At 42.8% G+C, this 26,638-nt stretch overlaps 1 protein-coding gene across 1 annotated transcript in view; it reads right to left on the bottom strand.

The window, feature by feature from the left end:
* The window catches only part of MRPS9 (mitochondrial ribosomal protein S9), an 86,888-nt gene extending 60,573 nt beyond the window's left edge, over nucleotides 1–26,315 (bottom strand). Inside the window, exons 1-2 of the mRNA XM_075590432.1 lie at nucleotides 26,112–26,315; nucleotides 5,285–5,464 (exon numbers count right to left, since the gene is read on the bottom strand). Of these exons, the coding sequence (XP_075446547.1) occupies nucleotides 5,285–5,464; nucleotides 26,112–26,261 (330 nt within the window). The 5' untranslated portion in view covers nucleotides 26,262–26,315. The remainder of the gene's footprint in view (nucleotides 1–5,284; nucleotides 5,465–26,111) is intronic.
* Nucleotides 26,316–26,638: the final 323 nt, after the last annotated feature.

Below are 26,638 nucleotides of genomic sequence, written 5' to 3'. Positions count from 1 at the left end.
GGCGCGTCCAAGAAATGATCATCACTCACCCTCAGGGGACACCGGTACCACTGACCTTTTTATGCAAGTGTATAAACTGATGTGTTTGTTTTGTTATTTTTATTTACGTATCATATACATTTTGTACCCCCGTATATATTTTAATGCCTTCCAGAGGAGAATTTGACGAATTCTAAACAGTGGTTATATGTACAAATACAAGTAAAAATTAAATAATAATGAAACCCGTGTTGCTGCTTTAACCATGTTACACCTACCATCTTACATTTAGGGAAAGAAAAAGTAGTGCATTTGCAACGCTCGCTGCTTTCCCGAGAACCTCCTACCTATGTGCAGAAAACACGCAGCAGAGGTTTCAGTGGCCAGGGCTGCATTAGAAATTGGCTCACAAATTATTGGCAGCCCATTTTAAAGTACGTAACCACCATGAAAAAGGACCGTGAGAAAAAACAAACAGTTGACAAGCAGGTGGCATTTCTGTGCCCATGCTCGAAGGAACATTTGTGTGATTTTTAAAGAACACAACTTGCACTTGCTGGCGATTACATTTGTTTAAAAGAAATCCATCATATTATGACATGTTCTATTTTTTTCGGGACGTTTAACTGCTCTTCTATCAGGGAGATCCGCCTCTTCTTTTCATGCAATAAGGCGTCTCACAGATGCTCTACAAGTTCGGAGGAGTTTGTTTCACGTTGCGTTTCCATTCCCGAGCGTTACAATGCTCTAGTCACAGGAGCAGAACGTTCCTCTGACACTGTTGGTTTAGCAGCCTGACAGAATATCGCTCATGTGGCGATGCACAATACAATGTAGCTCGGCCAGCAAGGAAGGGGTCGAATGAAGCTTCGATCTGTCGCAATCAGAAGAGATGGCAATCTACGGCCTGGGAAGAGCTCTAGGTCAGGACGGCTATCTCTATTAATTAGCTGTCCCAGCTGGCCAGTGGGTAGGCAGCTGTTAACGTGATCAATGACTTACCTAAATGTCATCTCGACTGATTCGCTTATAAATTACCAGCAAGTGAAACTAATGTACAGGTGCTAATTTATTTAAACTGTTCTCTGCACTTCTACGTAGCGTTAGGAACTGCATCTGGCAGCTAATGTTAGCTGTCAGTTGTACTTAGTCATGCCTGTTCTAATGACTCTGTTCATTAGAAATGAGCACAAATTATGAAATATTGTGAAAAATGATACAGCAAACAGAATGGACACAGCAAATCAATTAGAGAAATTTCCTGCAAAATAGTCGCTCCTGGCGGGAGGAGAACATGCAGGTTTCTGAACAAGAGTGGAGATAACAATTAAAAAGCAATTGAAGAGAACTTGGCAGCATTATTTATCAATCTGCTCGCATTGCGCTGCTAGAAGGAAGCACTGGCACGTTAAAACAGGATTAAACCTTTCCTAGGTGTTTGAGGCTTAGGACGCGCTTATAGTCCTGGCTACGGCGACGCCGTGATTGTCATCTGTCACCGTTGTAGCAGCGATTTTTGCTTATAGTGTTAGAGACAAGAGACGGCGACTGGGGGGGCGTGCCCATGAGCAGTTTGCCCTCATTGGCTGAACCGCTCACGGGTCCGCTGACAAATCAATTTTCATTGACTTCCAGCGATCGCGACCAAGCCGTCACGTCGCTCCTACTATAGGTGCACGCAACGGATTCAGTACACTTGTTTTCCTGCGAATTCGCATAGCTGTCGCCAGGACTATAAGCGCGGCCTCACAATGCCAGCATTCTACACATCTATACAGAAGGAAGAGGTTCAAGACGATTTACTCTTACAAACAGTCTTGTAAATTCTACCATTATGTAACCCATTCTATTTCTTTTATTTAACCATTTCCATGCCTTAATGTTGACACTAAGGCTAAGTGAATGCTTTTGAGAGATCACATGGCCCTGCTTGAAAGCGGAAGTTTTCTTCTTCGGTTTAGTTTGGAGAGCTGCTGCAGAGCTGATCCAAAATCAAAACATGCTGTGCCTTCTTACCCTTCTCATAACAGGATAAAGGCGCAGAATGGTAAAGTACAGACCGTGAAAAACAGAAAAACCGGCGCCTCCAAATGGAATAAATAAAACTGACCAAATATATAGTCCAAAGGTATATGGAATGGAGTCCCGAAGGGAGTCTTCAATGTAGTCTCATCGACAAACATAGAAAACAAAAAAGACAAAAGAAAAAGATCATAGTGCAACTAACAAAACCAATAGAAACAAACAGACACTGAAAAGATTGGCAAAGAAATAATTACAGATTTAATGCAATTAAAAAAAAATATATTAATAAAACAACAAACACTTGAGTGTTGGGCTAAAGACACTAATAAGTTGAGTCATCCGGTAGGAGTAAAATTAAAATCCTACTTACAGCAGGGCTGAATGATTAAAACCCGTAAAGCAACCGTCCTTAAGTCCAGACCAGAGCCTCTGCAGAGATGGAAAACAGCACAGCGTCCAAGAATCCACACTTCAAGGGCGACCACTATTGCCACTCACGCAAACCTTCCAGATAGGTGAGGGGTACCTCGAAAAGGAACCGGGACTGCACGCTGTTGGAGGGGTCGCCGACGCCAAAAGCACAGACCCACAGGTCGCGCGATGTGTCGTTGACGTCTCACCACAGCGCGAGGGCAGGGGAAGCGCCCGAGAGGCAGTGAAGCTCTGAGGGCTGAAGCAAAGTCTGAAGGGGACAGAGCACAGACGGGGGAGGATGATCCAAGTCCAAGCCAAAAGGAAAACCACCCCACTGCTCTTCCCTTTTAAAGTTAAGACCGTACCAATACTTAATATAAGAGCGGTAGCGACTGTCATGATAATATCATGAGATATTAAGTATTTTAATCAGTCTGGTGCTTCAGGGGTTAATGTAGGTACAGTTTGATTTTAAAAATTAAATATATTGGGTTTATGACAGGTCAAGACTTTTCCTGGGTTTGTGCTGATCTTCAAACACATGGGGCAGGCGCTCATATGTGTCGGTTAAAAGGCAATAAACGATAGTCAGGTACTATTCTGTCAGCATCAAAGAAAGCGAAACATTCTTGAACGATTACTGGTGTATTCCGGAGAGAGGCGAGACACAGGTCACACCTTAGTTGGGTGAGTTTATTAAAAATAAGACTATCCTGTGATAACCTCGATTCTAAAGTATAACATTCAGATATGTGTAATCATTGCAAGAAGATGCATGCAGTGAGGTCAGACACATGAGGTCCAGAAGGTAGCCAAGGACAGGTATTCTTTTGTAACTCCAATTTAGGATCAAGACGTAATTAGTCTTGTTACGTCCGTCATAAATCGCCTGAATTAACCGATATGACTCATGTGTGTCAAACTATCAGGGCCACAAAGTTATGAGGTCTTTCATATCTCTAAGCACTCTTAAAATGTAAAAAGGGAAGGTTTTTTTTTTCAAAATCCTAAAACCATCAACCTAGCAGCTGACTTATGACAGGGGTGGGTTTATGTTGTGTCAATGGGATAAGAATGGTATATAAGTCTTGCCCTGGAGTTATGAAAATCAGAATTCAACAGAGGTGTGTTTTGGATCAAACATGTGAATTCTCATTTCTACGCCTGGGACCTCCCTGGGAGAAATCCTGACATATGGCAACGTAATGTAAAGGTATTTCTGTTGTATGTTTTATCCTGTTATTTTAAGAAACTGTTTTTGCATTTAGATTAATTGTATGCTCTTGTAATTATCTTCTTCTGTAATCTGAAGCACTGTATTTTTATATACTGTATGTTAAACAATTCTTTCATACTGTAAGTGATGCTTTGGGACTGTTGCACACTCTGGAGAGAGTATTTACATTTTCGGACACATTTTGCTACAACAGATGTGGGTTAATATAGTTTTTTCTATAATAAACAGGGACCTGAGACCCTGCCAGATACATTAATTTATATATTTTGCATAATTTCTTGGGTGGTGGAAGCGGATAGATATGATTGCAATTGAGTAAGTGGTTAATACTATCTAACTGAAAGTACCTGGCACAGGAGAAAGGTGAGGTGGCTAGAGTATACGTATTAACCCTGGTTGCATATCCAAGTCCCATGCTCACTTGTGTGCTGTTCTTGAAAGATGGTATATAGGGACGGATTGAGGGGAGATATTGTTCATTTGAGGGACCTTTGCGAAGGTGAAAAGTGGGCCAGCTTGCAAGCTGTGTATTAACCCTTGTCCCGTATAGAGGTCATATGCTCAAGTGTGCCATATGTGACAGCCACCACACGCACTGCTGTCAGAGTATTAAACTACATAAAGCTATTCACATTGCTTGCATTTTGTCTTTTGAAATTGTTTGAACCACTGTGGTCACAGTGCAAAAATCCCCATCAGGCTTACCAATGGAAGCCCTTAAGTTCAGAAGATATTTAGATGGTAACTGACCTGGTCTTATACTAGAAAAAATTCTGGGTTAAAGCCCTCACAAAAAAGTGGAGGGTTAATTAAGAGGATTGCAGTTTGAAAGGAGGAATACTGTGAAATTAAAACAAATGTTAAAAATCTACATTACAAAGCACAGCACAAAATAAATAATATTTATTCTCATTACACATCAGTTATAAGTTTTTCCTAAAATGCAAATATTATGCCAATTTTATAGTAATGTTTGTAATGATGACCCGGAGTGCACATTGAGTAAACTTTTCAGACAAACCACCCAAAAGGCTGTTCCCAATACTGTACTTAGATCTCGCAGCATGTGGCACAAAGTGTGGATACAAAATAATCCTGGGTAAGGCCATGCACATGCTCACTTTGAAGATTCCAAAATCATGTCAGCTTTAAATTAACCTACTAGGTAAATAAACCTGCCTTTGGCTATCACACAAACTAAATATTTCCGTCAATACACTGCAGACTCCTCTGGCATTAAGGGGGTTGAGTAATAATTTCCCCAATGAATAGTAGGACCAGAAAGAAGAAAGCAAAGAGTAATACAAGCTAAGAGTTTCAAGTGCCATTAAAACCTCCCTTGCGGCTAGCATGACCCCATAACAGAAAGCATATTCCCCAAGTTAAAGAAAACCAGTGTACAACCGAGCAATATGACAACACAGTGATGTACTATTAGATCTGACCACTCCAATATCAGACAGAAATCCAGGCGAACAAAATCGCCTGTAGTGTATAGCAATGTATCCTGCCTTGTTCCGACAGTTTGATTAAAATTCACAGGGAGCTGGGAGACTCACACTGGAGTTAAGTGCTTTCAATATGAAGCTCCACACTAAATTACTTCTCCAACAGAGCAGCTATACTTACATCAATATCCTCTTGGGTAAATGTCTCTGGATCCTCTCCCATCATGTTGGCTAAATGTCTCTTTCCAATGTTGAACTCTTCAATCTGTTTTTTAATAAAAGCCTCTGTGTACTTTTCACGTCCTGGGGCTGCAGCATTTTTCCTCTGTACTGCGGTACTGGTATGTATTAGCCGGGAAGCCTATGCCAAAATAAGAGAAGGGGGGGGGAAAGTATTTTTTAATCAAATTATTTGTTTCTGCACAAACAGGAGGTTTTACCAAAACAAAAAGGTATGTTACAGCCAAGCAAGTTTTACTGGGAAGTTTTGTGATTCATTGTGTATTAATAGTTTCTTAATATCAAATATAGAACTTCCATACCGTGTCCCACTTCTCAAGGTTCAAGTCAAAATAAAAAGCAAACCAAAAAAACCTGCACACAATAGAACGGAATTATTGTGAAAATGACGAATGTTTACACGTATTGAAATGGACCTTCTCTCTTTTCCCCTTTGCCATTGATGACTTAAGCCAACTTCTTTAATGCCCTTAACAATGGAGCGATTTATTTTAATTCTACATGAATTGCATAAGTACTTCAATGATCCAGTTTGGTAATTTAGTCATTATCATATCATAGGAGTTAAAAGAACACAATAAGGGGAATGAAGTAAAAAATACAGATTATGGACAATAACAAATAAAAAAAAAAAAGGGGATTACAAATTCAAAATTTGACCTAAATCTACAACACAATAAAAAGCAGATATGAGAAGATATGAATGACTGCCACCACCCTATATGGTCAACACACGAGCGATAGGATAATGGACAGATTTACTTGAAGTGCTACTCCATAGGAAGGCATTCAGGCTAGAAAACACCTTACGGCCTCATTCAAGTGAATGGGCCATAAAGATCGATAATGTTACTCCTTATGACACCGCCCATGCTGGAAGACAACTTACACCAACATTCAATTAAATGGGCCATATTTACCAAGCTGGAAAGTGTCCTATGGATAAGCACTGCTTCATAAATATGGCCCAATATCCCTTAAGAAAGCTGTCAACTTCTCAAAAGTCATTACATGCCTTTAGTAATCTGGGAATTAAATGGAGTATCTGGTTTAAGATGGCGATTTGCTATCGTAACATTTGGACGATATTTAACATTTTTCTAGGTACTACCTTGGAGTTGCTCCGTTTCCAAAGTTTAGATACGTTGGAAGATGTGGTGTGATGAGAACATTGATGAAACTGAACTTGTTGACAATGTAACCAAGAGATTGCATCAGGATCCATCTGTGGGCATTACTGAGACATGCTAGGGTGCCAAGGAATGCTGGGAACTAGGAAAAAGAGTAAGTTCCTCCAGCAATGACAATGTCAAGCTTACTCCATTCTATTTAAGGCCATTTCAACATATAAAATTACATGCCATACGTTACTTTAAAAAGGTCAAAAAAACACTTTGATTTTTCTCATGCACGCCTCTTTTTCAGCACTTTATAAATGATTGAGTAATCATCTAATAGTTGGCAAAGGACATTGTCACCGTGTTCGTTTCCCTTCTGGTAGCAAATGGGTTAATCATACCCTATGCTATTAATATGGGAAAAACCCTTTTCTCATTATGCAGCTAGTCCCTGGGAGCACATCATTGTGACTGCTACTGCAGGCTATGTGCGCACAGCATCCCAAAAAACTGGGACCAAATTTTACTAGGAGTCTAGTAGCATGTGCTTTAAATTTAATCTGCTGGAGTACCCAAAGACATGCTTAGTTCCACATGGCAGGGGACGGCTCGGTGCTAAAATATATTCATAGTATACAGTAAAACTATTAATAGAACTGTGGCTTTTTTCAGTGAAATATTTTTTTTTTATCTTTATGGTGCACTGTTATAGAACACGGATTATACAAACAGACAGAAAAACAGTCAAAAGCAAAAAATAAACGAAAAAATATTCGTCACAAAATAATATTAAGACTGTGTCCTCAAAGCAATATGGTATTGCTTAATAGAAATAGAACAAAAAGCACAGTGAGGGCGATGTATAAAGAGAATTTTAGAGTAATGTTGATGCAAACGTCATTCTTATCTTGGTACAGTGGTATATATCAAGGTACTTCTGCTTCAATGTTGCCTTGAGCGCGGATCTTGCTGTTTGGAAAGTCTTAATAGGAGGAGTTGCACATATTATAAGGGGGATCAGATTCACTAGGTTTGAGGTTGCGAAAACTTCCCTGGCTAACAGTCTGCATCAAATATAAGAAACTCTCAAATTTGATGCAGACACCGCCCATGCTGGAAGACAACTTACACCAACATTCAATTAAATGGGCCATATTTACCAAGCTGGAAAGTGTCCTATGGATAAGCACTGCTTCATAAATATGGCCCAATATCCCTTAAGAAAGCTGTCAACTTTTCAAAAGTCATTACATGCCTTTAGTAATCTGGGAATTAAATGGAGTATCTGGTTTAAGATGGCGATTTGCTATCGTAACATTTGGACGATATTTAACATTTTTCTAGGTACTACCTTGGAGTTGCTCCGTTTCCAAAGTTTAGATACGTTGGAAGATGTGGTGTGATGAGAACATTGATGAAACTGAACTTGTTGACAATGTAACCAAGAGATTGCATCAGGATCCATCTGTGGGCATTACTGAGACATGCTAGGGTGCCAAGGAATGCTGGGAACTAGGAAAAAGAGTAAGTTCCTCCAGCAATGACAATGTCAAGCTTACTCCATTCTATTTAAGGCCATTTCAACATATAAAATTACATGCCATACGTTACTTTAAAAAGGTCAAAAAAACACTTTGATTTTTCTCATGCACGCCTCTTTTTCAGCACTTTATAAATGATTGAGTAATCATCTAATAGTTGGCAAAGGACATTGTCACCGTGTTCGTTTCCCTTCTGGTAGCAAATGGGTTAATCATACCCTATGCTATTAATATGGGAAAAACCCTTTTCTCATTATGCAGCTAGTCCCTGGGAGCACATCATTGTGACTGCTACTGCAGGCTATGTGCGCACAGCATCCCAAAAAACTGGGACCAATTTTACTAGGAGTCTAGTAGCATGTGCTTTAAATTTAATCTGCTGGAGTACCCAAAGACATGCTTAGTTCCACATGGCAGGGGACGGCTCGGTGCTAAAATATATTCATAGTATACAGTAAAACTATTAATAGAACTGTGGCTTTTTTCAGTGAAATATTTTTTTTTTATCTTTATGGTGCACTGTTATAGAACACGGATTATACAAACAGACAGAAAAACAGTCAAAAGCAAAAAATAAACGAAAAAATATTCGTCACAAAATAATATTAAGACTGTGTCCTCAAAGCAATATGGTATTGCTTAATAGAAATAGAACAAAAAGCACAGTGAGGGCGATGTATAAAGAGAATTTTAGAGTAATGTTGATGCAAACGTCATTCTTATCTTGGTACAGTGGTATATATCAAGGTACTTCTGCTTCAATGTTGCCTTGAGCGCGGATCTTGCTGTTTGGAAAGTCTTAATAGGAGGAGTTGCACATATTATAAGGGGGATCAGATTCACTAGGTTTGAGGTTGCGAAAACTTCCCTGGCTAACAGTCTGCATCAAATATAAGAAACTCTCAAATTTGATGCAGACACAAGTGGACAATTGTGTACCGTAGAGCAATCACTGAAACCAATGCATGATGGTACAAACATTTACACTGCATCCTTTACTTACCGATCGTGCTCCCATTATTAGCCATAGATAAACCAGGACAATAAAAGGATTCTTAACTTTATGCCCACTTTATATTTTCACGCACCTATTTCCATTTTCAAAGACCAGCTGAAAAATAATCACTTAAAAGGAGTATCGCAAACTTTACACCACTGCTCTTTAAATGCCCTTGGACCTACCTGACTGCATTTTTAATTAATGCACTTTTATTCCAGCGTTGTCTGAAAGTCTCCCAGTCTTCTTCTGCCTTATGTTATGAATGTATTGATGCTCTTATCCCCATTGTTTGAATTCAGTTCCCTGTACTGTAATGTTGTAAAAGGGATGTGTGATGGTAGGGGCACCCTGGCAAGGATATTAAAGGTTTAGCCCGCTGGTTGCTCCTAACCGTCACAATGGCTACCTATGTGTTGGGCTCATATTGCCATCTTACAGTAGCGAAAATGTCTGACAAGTGTTTATGTTTCCCAATGTAGGCAGTTAATTCCCCATGTATATTTTACTTAAGTAACAATCCCCGAAGAACAGGGCATTACTGGACAATAATGCCCTGGCTGGAAGAGTTGAATGCCCGAGGCGAAGGTACATTTGTGCGTCATCAGCATAGAGGTGATATTTGAACACTAGACATGTGATAAGGCCACCAAGAGAGCGAGTGTAGAGAGAAAAGAGAAGAGGTCACAGGACAGAGCCCTGTGGTAAACCCATAGAGAGACCGACAGAGGAGTAGGAAGTGTTGGCAAACGAGAACGTACGATGGGAGAGGTAAAATTAAATCCAGGCTAGAGCTCTGTCACGGATAGCAAGAGTATGGAGAATGTGAAGGAGAAGACGGTGGTCCACAGAATCAAAGCCTGCAGAGTGGTCAAGTAATATGGCAAAGTGTAATGACCTTTGTTTTTTGCAGCATGGAGTTCATTAATTATTTTGGTGAGGGCCGTTTCAGTGGAGTGAGCAGTGCAGAAGGTAGATTGTAAAGAGTCTAGGAGAGTAGGTGGTGAGAAAATGAAGTAAACGAGAGAACAAAGGGCATTCAAGGATTTTAGAGACAAAAGGCAGGAGGGAGGCAGGATAGAATTAGAGAGACAGGTAGGGTCAAGTTTGTTGTTTTTGAGTACGGGTTGCATGCTTGAAGGAAGCAGGAAAGGTACCAGAGTACAGTGAAGAGTTGAAAATGTGCTGGGTTTAGAGTAGGAGCAAGAGGTTTGAGGAGATGGGAGGGAATGGGGTCAAGAGGGCAAGTGCTAGAGGGAGAAGAGGAGATCAGCAGTGACACACCTTGCTCTATGTCATAGGAAAAGGAGTCAAGAAAGGGAGGAGAGTTAGGAAGAAGTGTAGAATGTGAGGTGGATAGAGAGGGGATGTCTTGACGAATTAAATCCATCTTTGTCTTGAAATAGTCCTGAGGTAAAATAGAGGAAGAAAGACAGGTAACAGACGGTGGCCTGAATAGAGTCAAAGACAGAAGACTCTGCGTGGGTTAGATATGCGAGAGTTGATTAGTGACGAAAAGTAGGTTTGATTAGCCTGGGAGAGAGCAGAATTGAAACAGGATAGGATACATTTGAAGTGAAGGAAGTCTGCGAAATGAGTGTGAGATTTTCTCCAGAGCAGCAAGTGCTGGAGCGGAGCATGCGTGTGTGGCAGTTTAGCCAGGGTCTGGGGTTAGAAGGGTAAAAGCGGGAGAGAAAAAGGGGCATGTAGATCAAGAGAGGATAGGACAGAGTTGTAGTTCCTGACCAGGTTATCAGTTTGTGCACCTCCCTCTCCCCAGCTCTGCTCCAAAGTGGAATCAAGAGTCGGAAGGTTAATGGAACGCAGGTTTCTGCAGAAGCAAGGGCTACATGGAGGTGGAGAAGGTGAGAAGTGAGTGAGAAAATTAGATAAGATGGTCAGAGAGAGGAAATAGGGAAATGGAGAAATCAGAGAGAAAAGTTTTTAGTGAAAACCAGGTCTACGTAGTGGCCGCCTTGTGGGGGCTGGCTGTAGTCCATTGTTGAAGGCCAAAAGAAGAGGTTGGAGAGAGAAAGCGGGAAGCCCAAAAGGACAGACGGGTCATCAATGTGACAGTTGAAGTCCCTAAGGAGAACAGGAGAGTCAGAGGAGAGAAAGAAGGCGAGCCAGGATTCAAAGTGAGAGAGAAAGACCGAAGGAGGTTGGTAGGCTATAGATAACCGCCACATGGAAAGTGAGAGGAGAAAAAAAATCTGGACAGTGAGAAGCCTCAAAGGAAGGAAAGAGAGGAATAAGAAGGGTTCGGCAACAACAGATGGAGGAGCCCCACGCCTCCACCCCTGCACAGTGTGGAAGAAAGAAAGGCCACCATAAGATACGGCAGCTTCCAGTGCAGAGTCAGACTGAGTGAGCCAAGTCTCGGTTATGGCAGAGCAGTGCAAGAGAAAAAGAAGTCATGCACAGAAAGGAATTTGTTCGAAAGGGAGCAGGCATTCCAAAGGGCACAGGAGAAAGGGAGCGGGGAGGGAGGTTGACAGGGGATGGGTATTAGGTTAGAGGGATTAACAACATCACAAGGATGTAAAGTTGCATGCTAGAGGCGAGGAGAAGAGCATGCAGAAATAAGACAGGAGACAGGACTGGAAGATATTGCCCCAGAGGGAAGGAGGACAAGCACGGAAAGAAAGAAATCGGATGTACGAGAAGGATTTGTAGGGGTGTGTTTTATGATTAGGTGAGGAAATAGGAGCTTGCATAAGAGGTCAGGAAGCAGAAGTAACAGCAGTTTACACTGACTAACTCTGAACTAAAAACATAGTATCTCTTGGTACCTTATATATGCTCCTCCCAGTGGACCTGGCCTAATAGGCACCTGTGATTGGCTGCTACAACAAGCATCTGGGAGGTAGCTCTGCCTGATTAATTTTGGAATTCCCGGTTAGGATTGGATTGGAAGTGAAATGTGGCCTAGGCATTTCACTTACCTGCCGGTCCTCCTCCCGTGACACCTCTATGTCACGTGACAGCACGATGTTATGGAAACATGTCGCCATGTGACATCACATCACCGTGACACCAATGGAGTAGGACTGCTCTCTTACACAGGCCCCGCACCCTCACCTGGTCAATCAGTTTAATTGAGGTGGGGAAGATCTCAGGGCCTCTGTAACCGCGATGCATAGCAGAGCACCAGCTAGAGCACGCCCGGTGCTTTAGGTGTGCTGTGGCACCAGCCCATAGACCCACCGGCCCAACGGGCATTTGCTCAGTGTCCCTATGGCCCAATCCGCCGCTGAGCTTATGCGATGCCAGGTATCTTTCCCTGGCCCATAGACTGTTGTTTTGCAGGCAGATGGAGATCTGGCTGGCTGTGCCAAGGTCCACAGGCGGTGTGTGACCTACCATTCCGCATTCCCCAGGCTATCGGCTCTGAACAGCACGGCTCCGGGGGACTCTGAGAGAGGGAACTCGATAAGTCAGCTGTGTGAGACGCCTGAAGAGAACACCTGAGGGGGCATCTAACACGAACGCAGGTAGTACAAAAAAAAATGTCTAAGCAAGGAGGAGCCTATTAAAAAGTTTTCGTAAAAGGCAGTCTTAGGCTGAGGCCCCGCTCCCTCAGTCAGCGCGCCCGCACTTCATGCAGGCAGCGCGCTGACAGGCACAGACCGCTATCTGCAGTCTGTAGGGAGCGGGGGCCGGAGCGGGGGGGCGTGGTTTGAGCGGGGGGGGGGGGGGGGGCGTGGTTTGAAAGGATGGTCAGTCCGTTCGTACCCCCCTTCCCTCCTCCGGTGTGCAGGAGCCCGGAGATACGACCACGCTCTGGCGTGATCTGAGCAGGCAAAAAACTGAGACGGCAAAAAAAAAAAAAAGCCGTGACACACCGCTCAACAGGCCGCCTCCCTACGAGCTCCTTCCCTGATCACCTCCTTTTTGGCTCACACGCGCACCACGTGACGCGTCAACGCTCCAGAACACCATCTTCTGGTAGCGCTGGACGGCTGACGCGTCACAGCACGTAGTGAGCCACAGAGGGAGGAGGCAGAGGGGACCAACAGATTGAAGGTAAGGGGCTGGTGGCGCACGCACCACCGGACGCAGCGGGACCAAGGCCTTACCCCACAGTAGGAGGAACAAAAAAGAAAACCAGTGTGGGCACGATCATAAGACGATAGAGAAATATACAATTATACACACGTGGGACCCACGTGGGATTGCCCTTTCAAAGATCTTCTTTCTTCTACTACCCAATTATAATATAAACCTAAAATGGAGTTTAAAAAGTGACCCTCCTCGCCCTGTGTTGAAAAGAAGGAAGCGCCACTTCTTTAATAGCTCTTCAGCCACCCAGTCATAGTTGAAAATCAATGGACAAAACTATATTTAAAAACAGCCTATGTGTACTCTGACACTTTATGTGCTAATCTTTCCAGTGGTACTTCCAAAGTAGACATTAGTTTGCTATGAATTGAACAATAAATACACATGTATACTGCTCAAACTCTATTAGCCTATGAAGTAGTAACAAAGTAAGGAGAGGGAGTAGGAGGCACCATACCTTTTATTAAACCAACAAGTAGTTAATATGTTGCAAGCTCTCAAATCTCTCAGTGTCTTTCATCAGGTGTGACAAAGATAGAGAAACAAAATAAAAATAAAGAAAAAATACCCAATGAAGGACCTTGAGAGGTATGTATGAGAGCTTGTAACAAAACTACTTTTTGGTGCTATAAAAAGGTCTCATTCCACCTACTCCCTCGCTGGTTACTACATGGAAGAAAGGACCAGCACGGCTATCCACCCATCTTTACACATTAGCCGTTCAAATAATTAATGAAGAAGAATATTTTGTCACAAAGTGTTGACGAAATTGTATTAACTCATGCAATGAATGCAATTTAAAAGTAAAACTCGCGGAACACAATTCTCATTTTGCAGCTATTCGTGTACATTTTGCAAGGTACTTTACTCCAACACCCTACCCTCTTCCTGTGTGAAATATGACAGGTCTAAGGTGGCGTAAACCTCATCTTCTGAAGCAACCATCTCTTCCCCCCCAATGTAATTTTTTCCTTTTATTTCCTCCCCCCCCAGCATACCTGATCTGAGAGATATTCCCCCAAAACAGATTCATAGCCCCCCAATTTCTGGTGATCCCACCGTTCGGAACGGCGAGCAACATTGTTCAGCGGCGGACATAAAAAGGCTCTTGCGGTCAATAGAAAGTTGTAATGTCATCAGGAGATGACCTGCTGCCATATTTGTATCTTACTTGTGTCAAAAACACAGCGCATACCTAGGGAACACGGAGCAGCTCTTTTTCTTGGCGTGGTAGGGATCACGGAGCAGCTCTTTTTCTTGGCGTGGTAGGGAATAAGAGATAGATTGTAAAACCTGGTGCAGATTGCTGCTTTAACAAAACGTGAATAACATACGACGCAGCTTGGAGCAGAAAATAATGCAGATACCCAAACCCCTAAATGATCACCTGCTCTACACGCTTTGCAGGCTCAATAACCAGAAATGAATCCAAGCATAAATGTGAGGGAAACAGTTTCTCCCACTTAAAAGCAGCAATTTAGGTTGTCTAAGGCAGAGGCGCACAAAGTTTTTTTTAGTGGCTCCCCCCTCCTCATTGGTGCGCCCCACTCCTTACCTCGCGCCCGCGGTGTCATTTGACGTCACATTACCATGGCAACCGCGACGTCATTTGACGCCGCGTTGCCATGGTAACACGTCCTGGAGCCGGCTGAACCTCGGTAAGTAGAGGTTGCAGAGGCCTCGCGCGGTCCCCCGTCATTTAATTTAAAATGCCTGGGGGGAGAGCGCGGGACCTGTGCAACTGCCCTCGCGCCCCCAGCACCGCTGGTCTAAGGAATGTCCTGTTCAAACATTTATGGAGCAAGTCTAGTTTGTCAAAAGTGACCGTTTGTGACGTTTGTAGAAGAAAAATCTTATGGACTTCGATGGGGATTGTGGGCTGAAAGCGGCTGTTAGGAACAATATAGAATAGAATTCACTTTGCCCCCGTAGCGACAAGATTTTGATGGCGGTTTCTCACTAATAAAAACAAATTTAGTGTAAAGACAATACCATTTAAATGGGCAGGCCCTCTTAGGACCAAAAGTGTACTTATAGAAGCTACATGTTTAAAGGGTACATCTTCGGGATTGATTAAAATAAACACACAAACACCTTAAAAGTCAACATATCTAAGTATATTCAAGTCATTCAAAGTTATTATGTATACATGGTCAGCCAAGACTTGGGAGGGGTTTGATTTCCTCTGGCTACTCCCTTTGTGTGATCAACAAAAGCTTGTATAGCCACAGTCCCCTCTCCCCCCTCACCTTCTCTTTATTAGCTGCCTGATAGGGTCAGGGTGGGATAAGGGGTTAAAAAATAAAATAAAAATCCTTGTGATTGACAAATAATCCCCTATTTAGAGGCTCATAAGAAATGCTAGTTATAATCAATTGCCACCAAACAAAAGAAACCAAATCAATGCTTTCTTGCATGAGTTTAAGGAGGAGTTTAAGTAGGCCAATTAGATTGTTAAACTGTTTACAAAAAGTTGTTTATTGGCTGGCTATGTGGGATTGCACCTTTTAATGGGTAAATTCTGTTGCAAGAAAATTGCAAGCTTCCAGGAATACAAACTCCCTTCTTCGGGCGTTTTGTAATACTGCGGAACCTCAGCTTCCAAATACAATGTCATTGCCAGAATTTGTCCCTCTGATGAACACAGGGGTCTAATTGACAACATGCAAAATGGTGCAAAGTAGCTATTTCAGCAAAAAGCACAACAACATAGAAATAAAAAAAAAAAAAAAAAAAACATTAAAAGCATTGTGAGAAAGCTCTAGGCTTATTGCAGCTTCTGGAGCACGCAATGCATTTTATAGAGTGTTATAATTTGAACAAAACATCAAGTACCACGAAATCTCAAGGTTTAGATGTCTCTTGTTTTATCTATAAAGGATTTTTTTGCAGATGTTGTACACGATGACAGCTTCTGAGTTAATCTATAGTTTCCTTCTTTCCCTTTAGTGAGGATGAACAGCATTCGAGAAAGCACTGACCGGGATAACACAGAAATGAACAGAATATCAAAGTCCCACTTAACTTGGAATTGTCGATACAAAGAATTCTGGCACTCAACCCAGCAAAGGCCTGCTCTCAAGACATATCTCCCCTTATTGCAAGTCATTTACAGAAAGAAAGAAAGAAAGAAAGAAACTGACCTTGCCTTGATATTCCCAGACACTGAAAGGCTCTTTTTCTTTTTTTTTCCCCCACCCTGAAAATGACTCAGATGAAATAATAACCGTCTCATCTTCAAACACTCTCCTCCTTGTTCACTGATGCAAAACATTGTGATCAATTTGTACAAGATAAGCACAGTACGGTGTGTAAATACAGACAGGGGACCAATCGGCCGCTTCTTCAGGTCCCTTAGAGAAGCCGCATTCTAATCTTGGTATCAAACCAGACTAATACATTAAAAAAAGTTTGTGATGCAGCATAAAAATGTTTTATGCGGTACAGTGATCCTTACAGTAGCGACTTTACAACTATGTTTAAATGTGGATGATAAAGAAAATGGCTTCCATTTCCTCATGGGAAATCATGATGCTTGCCATTTATAGCTATATCTACAGATTTCTAAAAGGAGATTTTTTTTTAATTTTTTTTTTTTTAAAGGTGCCTTGCTTTTCTCGTTGAGCGTTTCAAAATCACCCTATATTCCTGCTTTCCTTGCTAAACAACATAACTGTGCTTTAGATTTTGCACAATGAGTCCACTGAAGAGCTTACAATTTAATGTTGATGTTTTGCACAGCAAGATAAAGTCATTTGCGTAAAGCTACAGACCAAGCAATATCCTACATGTGTTTTTTTTTAAATATAAATCAGTTCTGTACTTAAAAAAAAAATGCAACAAGTATTTTCTCAAATACATCAAGTCTGAATGACATTTTTAATGTATTATAATGTAACAAGCCTTTTTTTGTTTCTATCACAACCATTTACAAAGTCACAGATACTGAGTCAATACTTCTCTGCAGCCATTTAGTGATCCCCAAGCCAAATCTTCGCTGATCGATCACAGGAGAACGGATCGATCGGCAACTTAGCAAATCACTTATTGTGCACATGCACAATATTAAAGGGGGGGGGGGGACTCAGCAGCTTGGACTGCTGCTTTAATTTCACAAAAACAGCAAACACTGGGATATGAGTCAGGGTTATCTGCTGTATAGTCAGTGACATTTCCACCGAGCTACTCAAAATGCTAACAGAAAGGTGTTTCAAGGATCTGTGCAACATGTTTAACACGTTAAGAGAACAATGGGCAGGTTTATCACATTAAAAAGTTTACGTCACACAGGGCCATATTACCAAGCGGTGCAGACGCCAGGCGCCTTTTCAAATAGCACCGCTTGGTAATATGGGCCACAGTGGAGATGTGAGGACACAGGCCCTGGAATAATTGTACTTCACAAGCGTCTCCGTATAGGAGAAATGAGCATCCGCAAAACCAGCGACATTACAAAGAGAGCTGAAGGAGTCTATTAGAAGTGAAATGGTTTCCACTCCGCTGGGCTGTGAATGAACCTTACGTTGCCAGAGGGGGGGGAAAAAAAAATGTATTTCCACATTGAGCTTTTCTATCTATTCCTATTATTTTACAAAGGTGTTTAGGGTTTGCTGGGAAATGCATTGAATGGAAAGGAGGGGCTTACCGCTAAGTGGAGAAAAAAAAAAGGCTTCCATAACCATAAAGACAGTGGAAGAAGCAGCAAGGAATAGTGAAAACAAACGCCCGGGATTTTATACCTCTGACAGATTATTGCAGGGCCCACTCGCTTCCTACATGGAGCTGCATGCTGGCTGCTGTACAGATACCTATTGCGTATGATGCTAATAAACACACTCCTGGCACAAAGCACCAATTTAGAGTCTGTAAACAGTCTGCTTGCTGCACATTTCCCCCCTGTTAGACAAACAGAGAGGAAATTAACATGTTACAATAAATGGCTGGAGTCTTGCAGAGCTATATATTTGAAGCAATTACAGGCCACTGGGTATGGCTTTGCCTCGGGAGAACTATGCAACAATAGGTGGGAATAATGTATGCGAAACATGTTATCATTGATGGTAAAGGGATCCTATTTTTAGATCAACATTTGCCGTTTCAAAAAGGAGTCGCGCTAGTAAATCAATCCTTCCAAATGTCATCAATATTCTGGGTCTATAATCTTAATGAGTTAAGTCATCCACGAAGCAGATGGGGGGAGCCTGCAACCCATTGCTCTGCGTGCTGTCCATTAGTGAAAGGGTTAGCATGCGACAATCTAAGATGAAGAGATGCATCTCTGTAAATTATCCTAGGCACCAGACCATGTGCCATTTAAAATTAGTGGTAGTGACGATTGCCGGGAGAAGCTTTTTGGAACCGATTTTTACCGCTTTCAAGAAGAGAATGAGGGATATAGATCATGTTCTCTTTAACAAAATATGCGCAAGTTTAGATTTGTAATTAAAAAGTGGCAGTACTCATTAACACCTACTCTCATCACACCACCGTAACTAGATCTTATTTGGAAAGATGAAGGAATGAAAAGCAAATTGAGGACCTCCGAGATATAGCCCCCCGAAAGCGTTGTTAACACTTATATAGTGGTCTATTCCATCCTTGAGTGCAGAGGAGCTGTGCACGGAGTCACATCTGGCGGATGTCAGCCTATTATCACCTTGCACACACACCGCTTCAAAAGTGCATACCGTGTAAAACCCTCACAAGAATAGTGATCTGACTGAATTGCAGTTTGCTTGGTCTATCTAAAACGATTAGGTTGATCACCTGAGGCAGAAAGATTTTTTTTTTTTTTTTTTTAAACAGTCTGATCTATGGTTATGGATCTCAACACAACCCGGATTAATCAGTCAAGACAGACCTGGGCAAAACGTGAGACCCAGAGCATTTTCTTTCAACAAACATTCAAATTAATTTACATGAATTTACTTCCGGATACTATCACCAAGTTCCACCTTTCTAGAACAACTGTAAGCACGTGTGTCTTCTTCACACAAATATTCACAACAGGACTGACTTAAAAAGTTTCATTGGCAAACAACACTTACCCACGCGGAGGCTAATTTTGTGTTTCCACAGTTTCATGAATTGAAGTAACAGGGGGCACCACCGTATGCATTACTGAGCCGGCTGGATATAGGTGCAATTCCACCTACCCCGTAAGAAATAAACCTTTTTGTAAAGAATGTAATGTCTAATTGGCTTCCCTAAATACATCCAACCATGTTAATAGCAAAAGTTTTACTGCTTTTATTTTATTAGTTACAAGTTTAATTTCTATGGGGCTGCTGCAATGGTAAAGTGTTAGGCCGCGCTCATGGTCATGCTCGCGCACTTCCGGGGGCTCTTAGCTGATTTCCTCTTGTAGTTCCTCAAGTGCCCGCGGAGCTGTAGCGCGTCGACGCTGCTACATTTTAGCCCGACAAGTAAACTTGAGATTTCGGGCTGCAGTCATGTGACGTCAACGTCACATGAGCTGGTTCAGCCAATGAGGGCGAACCAGCTTCGTGACGCGTTCGCCATGCCCCGATCACCTCCCCAATCTCCTGCAGCCTAGTGCACACATCGCTGGGGCTACAGGAGTGCAGGCGGTGGCACATACCCGCGCCGCCACCACGAGTGCGGCCTTAGTCAATAAGGCGTTTTCCTTCCCGTATCCCACCGTGTCCTTATCAGAGACCGTCAGGGAGTGAAGAGGTTAACTCCCTTCCCAGCCTGTACGGGTGTCGGATTGCACACCTCAACAGGGAGGTGTGCACAATCAACTCCTGATGGAGCAGGGATAGAAGACAGGAAGCTGTCGGAGACAGAAACTGCTTTCCTCCACAGAGAGAGAGGAAGTGAAAGTTTTCCCAGCCGGGGAAAGTCTGGCTGCTATGGACCCTAGGACTGAAGGAAGCATGCCTGTGGGGTCCAGCTGGAAATCACACCCAGGATAAAGATTGCTCACCAGAACAGGCGTTCCTAAAAGGAGTTAAGGAGCGACATTGAGACCCTGTGATGGAATCCCTGAAATTCAGATGACTTTCTATATTTCTCCCTAAATACTATTTCATATGTTTTGGGCTGGGAACCAGGTTAGTTGGCCAGCGCCGTTATCTAGGGACCTGCTGGTGTAGTTAGTTTCCCGAACGGGAATAGGATTTTATTATTTTGTGTTTTGCCTTAAAGGGGCAGTAGCCCCAATGTTTTGGTTGCCGTTTGGTGGCAAATAAACCACCATAGTTAAGCTTTATACAGTGTCTATGCGTCTGTCTGACCTCGCCTACAGGCCGCTCTGTCACAGAGACCCAATAAAGATAAGAAGAGAGGGGACTGGCTGTACAAGCGCTTGCTGGTCACACAGTGACATCAGACAAAAAGGGAGCAACTAGAGGAAATCAAACCTCTCCCAGGTATTAAACAAAAAATGAAAAACACTTAGGAGGTGTCAGATATGAGTAATAGTGCTTTGATCACCCAGATGTAAACATGTTGCTGGCACTAGTTCACTCTGGTTCTAGAAGGGATTGCCCCTTCACAAGAGCTGAAGGAGTAGCTCAGTTGCAATGTCACAGCCACAAAAAGTGAATAATCCTGGTTCAAAGCCAAGTTTGTTGGCTTCTTGTTACTTTGCGTAAATCACCATCTCCCTGTACCATAGGCACCAAAAATAAGATTGTAAGCTCTTTGGGGCAGGGAATTATTGCACCTGAAGAGCTGCGCAAAATGTTATTTACAGAGTTACATAGATCATCAGCGAAAAATAAAAGTATCAGTATTATCTCCTCCAAGGTTAGAATAAAAGCAAATGACCCATTAGCGTGACGCGTACTAGAGACCGTACTAGTCTGCGATCAGGGGTCTGGGGTCGGGATTTAAGGTATATGCAACAATATAGAAGATACTATTGATATACAATAAGAGTCCTCCAGTACTCATATCGCTGAACAAACCTGATTTATACTGGCTACTATTTTAAGTGCGCAAGAGCACCCCCTTCCTCACAACTACCAAACCTTCCTTATTTGTATCCTCAGTAGGTATCTTTCAGCAAATACAGTAAACAAGACATTAAAATAGTGGACTCTATGGTCTTTTCATAGGGTATATACACAAGGAGCAATATGTACAACTACTATTATTATAGTATACGTATGTTTCCCTTTCCCACCTTATCCTTATGCTTACCTTTCTATTAGACTAGTGGTATTCAACTTTTTTTGGTTAGCAAACCCTAGAATTCGATTGTGAAATTCTGGGGAACCCCAACCCTTGCCCCAGTCTTTCACCCCTCACCCTCGTGACACACACACACACACACACTTTAAGGGAGCCGGCTCTCGAGCTGATGCTTCCTCTCCCTCCTGTCAGCCGGAAGTTGATGGCAGAAGCAGGGAGAGGAAAGATAGTGACTGGGCGGCTGCTGATGCCGGGTCACTGCTATGTGGGGGTGCCGCCGGGGCTGGGACAGCTAGGAGAGTTATCCCAGCTCCCCCCCTGGCAGCCACAGAACCCCTGAGGGGTGCTCGGGAAACCCCGGTTGAAAAATCACTGTATTAGACTATAATAGATAAAGAATAGCTATACTGAGGAGCAACGTTTACCTTGAGTCCCAGGCACCGAAAGGAGTCATTAATCGGGACAAGGCGGGTGTGGAGTATTTCGTATATACATAGTATCTCAGAGGCAGCACTGGCTATTATATATTATATGTTCACTTGGGTGTCAGGTTTTTTGGGAGTTACTGTGACAGTGTTGCTATACACAGTCTGTGCCTTTTGGGCAATATCTTATCTAATGGCACACTAGCAAACTGTCCAGTTTCTTTATTTAATTTTACTTAATAATGGTTACTTTTTAAACTCTAACCATTGATCACTATACTACTACTATACTGTAGGACCTTTTCTTCTATTGTGCTTGCACAAACCTTAGAATAAAAACAACCAGATTTATGAGCACCTTAGTGGACTAGGTTTAAAAGTGAAAAAATTATGCTGCAGGAAATGCATATTTATTTTTGTATTTAGAGGGCACACCAGTGTAAAACTGTTAGGTCCAAAATGGGGTATTCACTTTATTTTTGTTAGATTTTGTTTCCGTCTCTGCCTTCTTGATTCCCTTTGCCAACACTTAACCTATTGCCCTCTGTCACCATTACGTCTCCCCTCATCGGACATCTCGTACCCATATTAGTCCCTATTTTGTTCTACATCTTTACTTGCACCTAGCGCCTTTTCAACCTGCTTATTGCATTGCTGTAAATAATTGAATGCTTGGTGTGTCTGGGAAACTCATTTCTAAGGCAGGTGGGCTGGTCCGTAGGTTTGCAATATACTGATGTCTGTATTGGATCATCCTTTCTGATGATTGTAGTGACCAGAAAATTGATTTAGGAATTAGTTTCTAGGCCAGAAACACCAAATATTTCATGATTTACAACCAGGCCATAAGGCAGCGGTGCGCAAAGTGGGGGGCGCGCCCCCCTGGGGGGGAGGGGAAGGGGGGGAGAATTTCTAGGGGGGTGCAACGGTTACAGAGGCCCCGCGCTCTTCCCCACGGCATTTTAATTAAATGCCGGGGGAGGCATGAGGCCTCCAACTCCCTTACCTGGTCTCTGCCGGGTCTTAGACGATGCATCGCCATGGCAACCCGTAGTCATTTGACACCGTGAGTCATGTGACATCACCATGGCAACGAGCGTCAAATGATGCTGAGGGGTCATGTGACGCCGAGTCCTTAGGAGAAGGGGGAGCGAACGCTGTGGCTCCCGGGCAGGGGGGAGCAGCTCGAAGTTTGCGCTTCCCTGCCATAAGGTACAAGCGCATTTGCTCAGAAACCACAGTCGGTGATAAACAACTCAGGAGAGATTTCATTAACCAGGCTACAGCCCCAGGGTGACAGACAACCAAATACACAGAGCCATTTGCATACCCAGAAACAACCTCTTGGACTAAAAACAAAAAGGAAAACCGTGTGCCACTAGTTGTCATATGCAATTCCCAACTTGAAGTTCTCTGCAAAATAGACAAAGATTTCCAACCTTTCATCCAGAAAGAGGACAGGCAGTGAAAAATATTCCCAGAACCTAACCTACGCGCAACCACAAAGTTATTGCCTCTCTGGGCCATCCCACATTTCCCTGCCACCGTAAATGATGTGAAACCTGCATACACACATACAAACTACAGACAGAATATCAATACCACAGGCACATCAAAACTGTACAATCCTGGTCTCGTTTTCCTGGAATTCATCCAATGTTGTCTATCATATGTGCATGAAATGCCCCAACACAGGATTGTATGTGGATGAACACAGGACAAGCCGCGAGAAAAAAGGCCGACTATTTATTGCCACAGTACCAAGAGGAAAAAACAGAACACTTCTGAAGCACTAATCACAACATTACAAACATGAGTCACTATATTATAGGCAAACTTCAAAAAACACACACACACACACACACGCACATCAATTCATGCAAATATTTGGCCATCTACATATGGTTTACACTTGGATAAGGGATTCCTGTATGAAAATATTCCATCATTCAATTTCAGATTTTTTATGCAATCCCTCCATCTACATGTCATGTGAGACTTTCTACAGCTCTGCTTAGACACTGAGCACTTCTGAGGGACATTTTGCACCTCCTCTCCAACAGCATAACTCCCCTGAAGTTCCTTCTTGCATTACGGAGTGACATATTATCGGTGTTGATCAAAGAGAGATCAAAAAAGTGTCCTCCTATTAACAGCACTCTATGTCAGGTATAGCAATAGAAGAGCTTAATAGTCCAACAGTAAAATACTGTAAGTCAGGTCTAATGACCCAGATTCACCGGAGAAACCAAAAAAAAAATGTTTTTATTACTTCTAAATAGAAATTAAAAACACATACATTGTTAAAAATCCCCATATAGTGTGGCGAAAAGAGCAGTTCGTTCAGGTAAGTATATCGTTATAGATAATATCCAGAAACACTCAATATAGGCATCCAAAATATCTATGATAGCTCAGGCTAGTAATACATATAAATGAGCTCTATCAAATATACATCATCATCAGAGACACGTTTGAACAATATCTTAATGATCACATATCAATCGTGATTGCGTCAAAAAATCCACATAAGTTATATATAAGGAACTCAGGAGCATAGTACCCTGTAACGTATGTGAAGATATTTCGCGAGGAGTGTATATAATATACTGTGTGTCTCTGGAGTATATTGAAAGCCTTCAATAGGTGTACCCTTTGTTGCAGGACGGCGGAATAGATGGTATTTCTACCAGTTTGTTTGTTACTGGTTTTGGTATCTGTCCATTATCGTGATATTCCTACACATAATACACCCCTAAATGGTTGAGGCAAACATATAACATGATGCATAACACTGTGGGATATATGATATTGATCAAAGTAAGACCATGTATCTATTTGCAGAGTTAGACCTCAACGGGTCATGCAATTCTGGGGAGAGCTGCTGTAAATACAAGCCTGACTGCTGCCGGAGCGGTATGGATGTCGCCACTTCGAGTCCAACGTTCCCGACGTACGTTTCACGGGTTCACCACGCTTCTTCAGGGGGAGGAGTTTAAAGGTATGGTCTATCCAGTGAATATTTATACTCTCTATGGAGTGTTAGTACAGCCCACAATTAGCTAAAGTAGGCGGGGTCTGAATCAATAATTCAAATACGACTCTGGAGGCAAAATTAACTTATAGGATCTATAATGTATAATTGGATACATTATTCAAAAGGATTTTATATAACTTAGACCAGCCCGATATGGATAGTTGGTAGCTGTTATATATGATCGCAAGAAATATGCATATTTGTGTCCAGTAATGATCAGGTAAATATGTTAAATATAATTGTGTATAATAAAGTGATATAACAATCTAAAGTATATAAAAATTGGTCTAACAAATCAGATCTGGCTAATAGGGCTTTTGCCGATTCTTGTGTGTGGTGGTGGAGTTTATTAATGGTACAGGGGGTGGGTGAAGGTTGTTATTGCCCCAGTGTGGGTGGTCAGACCTCCCAGGTGGGTAGCAGCCCTGGGACAACTACACCCTTCATCCACCCAGTCTCTCACCAACAAACCCCTTCATTACCTTAGCGCTTAACCGCTACGGTAATGAAACTTTTATTTTTAGTACAGCAGAGCCCCGCTTCTCAGCGATCCGCTGATACGGCGGCACCGAGAAGGGGGCCGCCATGTTGGTTTGTAAATCGCGCATGCGCAGAACGAGCGGGTGCGCCCATGCGCACACCGCAGGTTGCGCGTGCATACCATAGGTTGCGCGCGCATACCATAGGTTGCACATGCGCAAAACGGCAAAAATGACGGTTTGCGCATGCGCAGAAGTGAAAATCGCCGGATCCGCTTTCTGACGATTTTCACTATACGGCGGGCCTCTGGAACGGAACCCGCCGTATACCCGGGGCCCTGCTGTACATGTCAAGTGACGCAGATACCAGCACCTGATACGGAGGTCTGAACTGCGGGAAGCATTGGGGTCCCCGGACGTGAAGTGAATGCAGTTCAGCTCCAGAGACCCCTGCTTTAATCCTATGTACTAAATATAAAAACAGCGCAATCTGCTGTAAGGCCGTGCAGGGAGACACAGAAAGGAAGGACCACTTCTCTCTGCGCAGCTCTTCCATGTAATAGGTAGATTAGAAGGCTATCAATTATTATTTAGGTTACATACACTAGTGATGCCGTTTATTTAGTTTGTTTGGTTAATTATAAGGATGGTTGAAAACATGTCACTTTACGTAATTATAGTAAATGTGCTTCTTTAATAATTAGGATGTCTGGTTAGAAATCAGAATATAGGTTAGTGAATTGTCTGATGGGTGTTAATGAATGCTGAGGTGGTTTAGCTGGTAACCAATGGGTAATAAGTCAGTTGGTTAGCGGGTCAGTCTATGATGCTGGGGGTGAACGACAAGTCGGTTGGCTGCCAGAATGCTGGCATCTGATTGGTCCGGGTGGTTGTGCCGCGAGCACAAGGCTATAACATTAACCCCCTCCCCTCCGAGTTCTGCTCTCACCTCGCTGCCGGTTCCTGCCCATGGAGTCGCGCGTTCCCTTGCTACGGCCGTTACCGCCGAGTTCCAAACACATGCTCGCGCAGCCAGCAGCTGACAGCAGCCGCGAACCCGCAGCACAGCTAGGAGCCCCGAGCCAGGGCACACAGCCATGCTGAACAGTGAGCGACGTGACCCGGATAAGGAAAAGCGTCAGGAGGCGGTTCCGTTAGACGTCACTGCGGAAGGCATAGACAGGTTTCAGATTCCCCTTGACTACTTCCGGTTACACTAAGTATATCCGACATAGCGGGACTCGCTGCGGAAAGTGAAAGATGTCTGTCCTCTGTAGCTGCAGGGTTACTATGGAGATGGAGGAGGGGAAGGTGACCCCGTGCGCTGCTTTATAGTATTACTGCACACCAACAGTGTGATAATGATGCAGGCGAATCTCTCTTCATAAACCCTTATCAAAGTTGGGAATAAAAAATAGTTACTATTACACTGCTGGCCTGGATTTAGTTGGCAGATGTAGTGTGTACACATCACTG

This window comes from Ascaphus truei, chromosome 3, assembly GCF_040206685.1.
Source record: "Ascaphus truei isolate aAscTru1 chromosome 3, aAscTru1.hap1, whole genome shotgun sequence".
Classification (NCBI taxonomy): Eukaryota; Metazoa; Chordata; class Amphibia; order Anura; family Ascaphidae; genus Ascaphus; species Ascaphus truei.
This window is presented reverse-complemented; position numbering and strand designations above follow the sequence as displayed.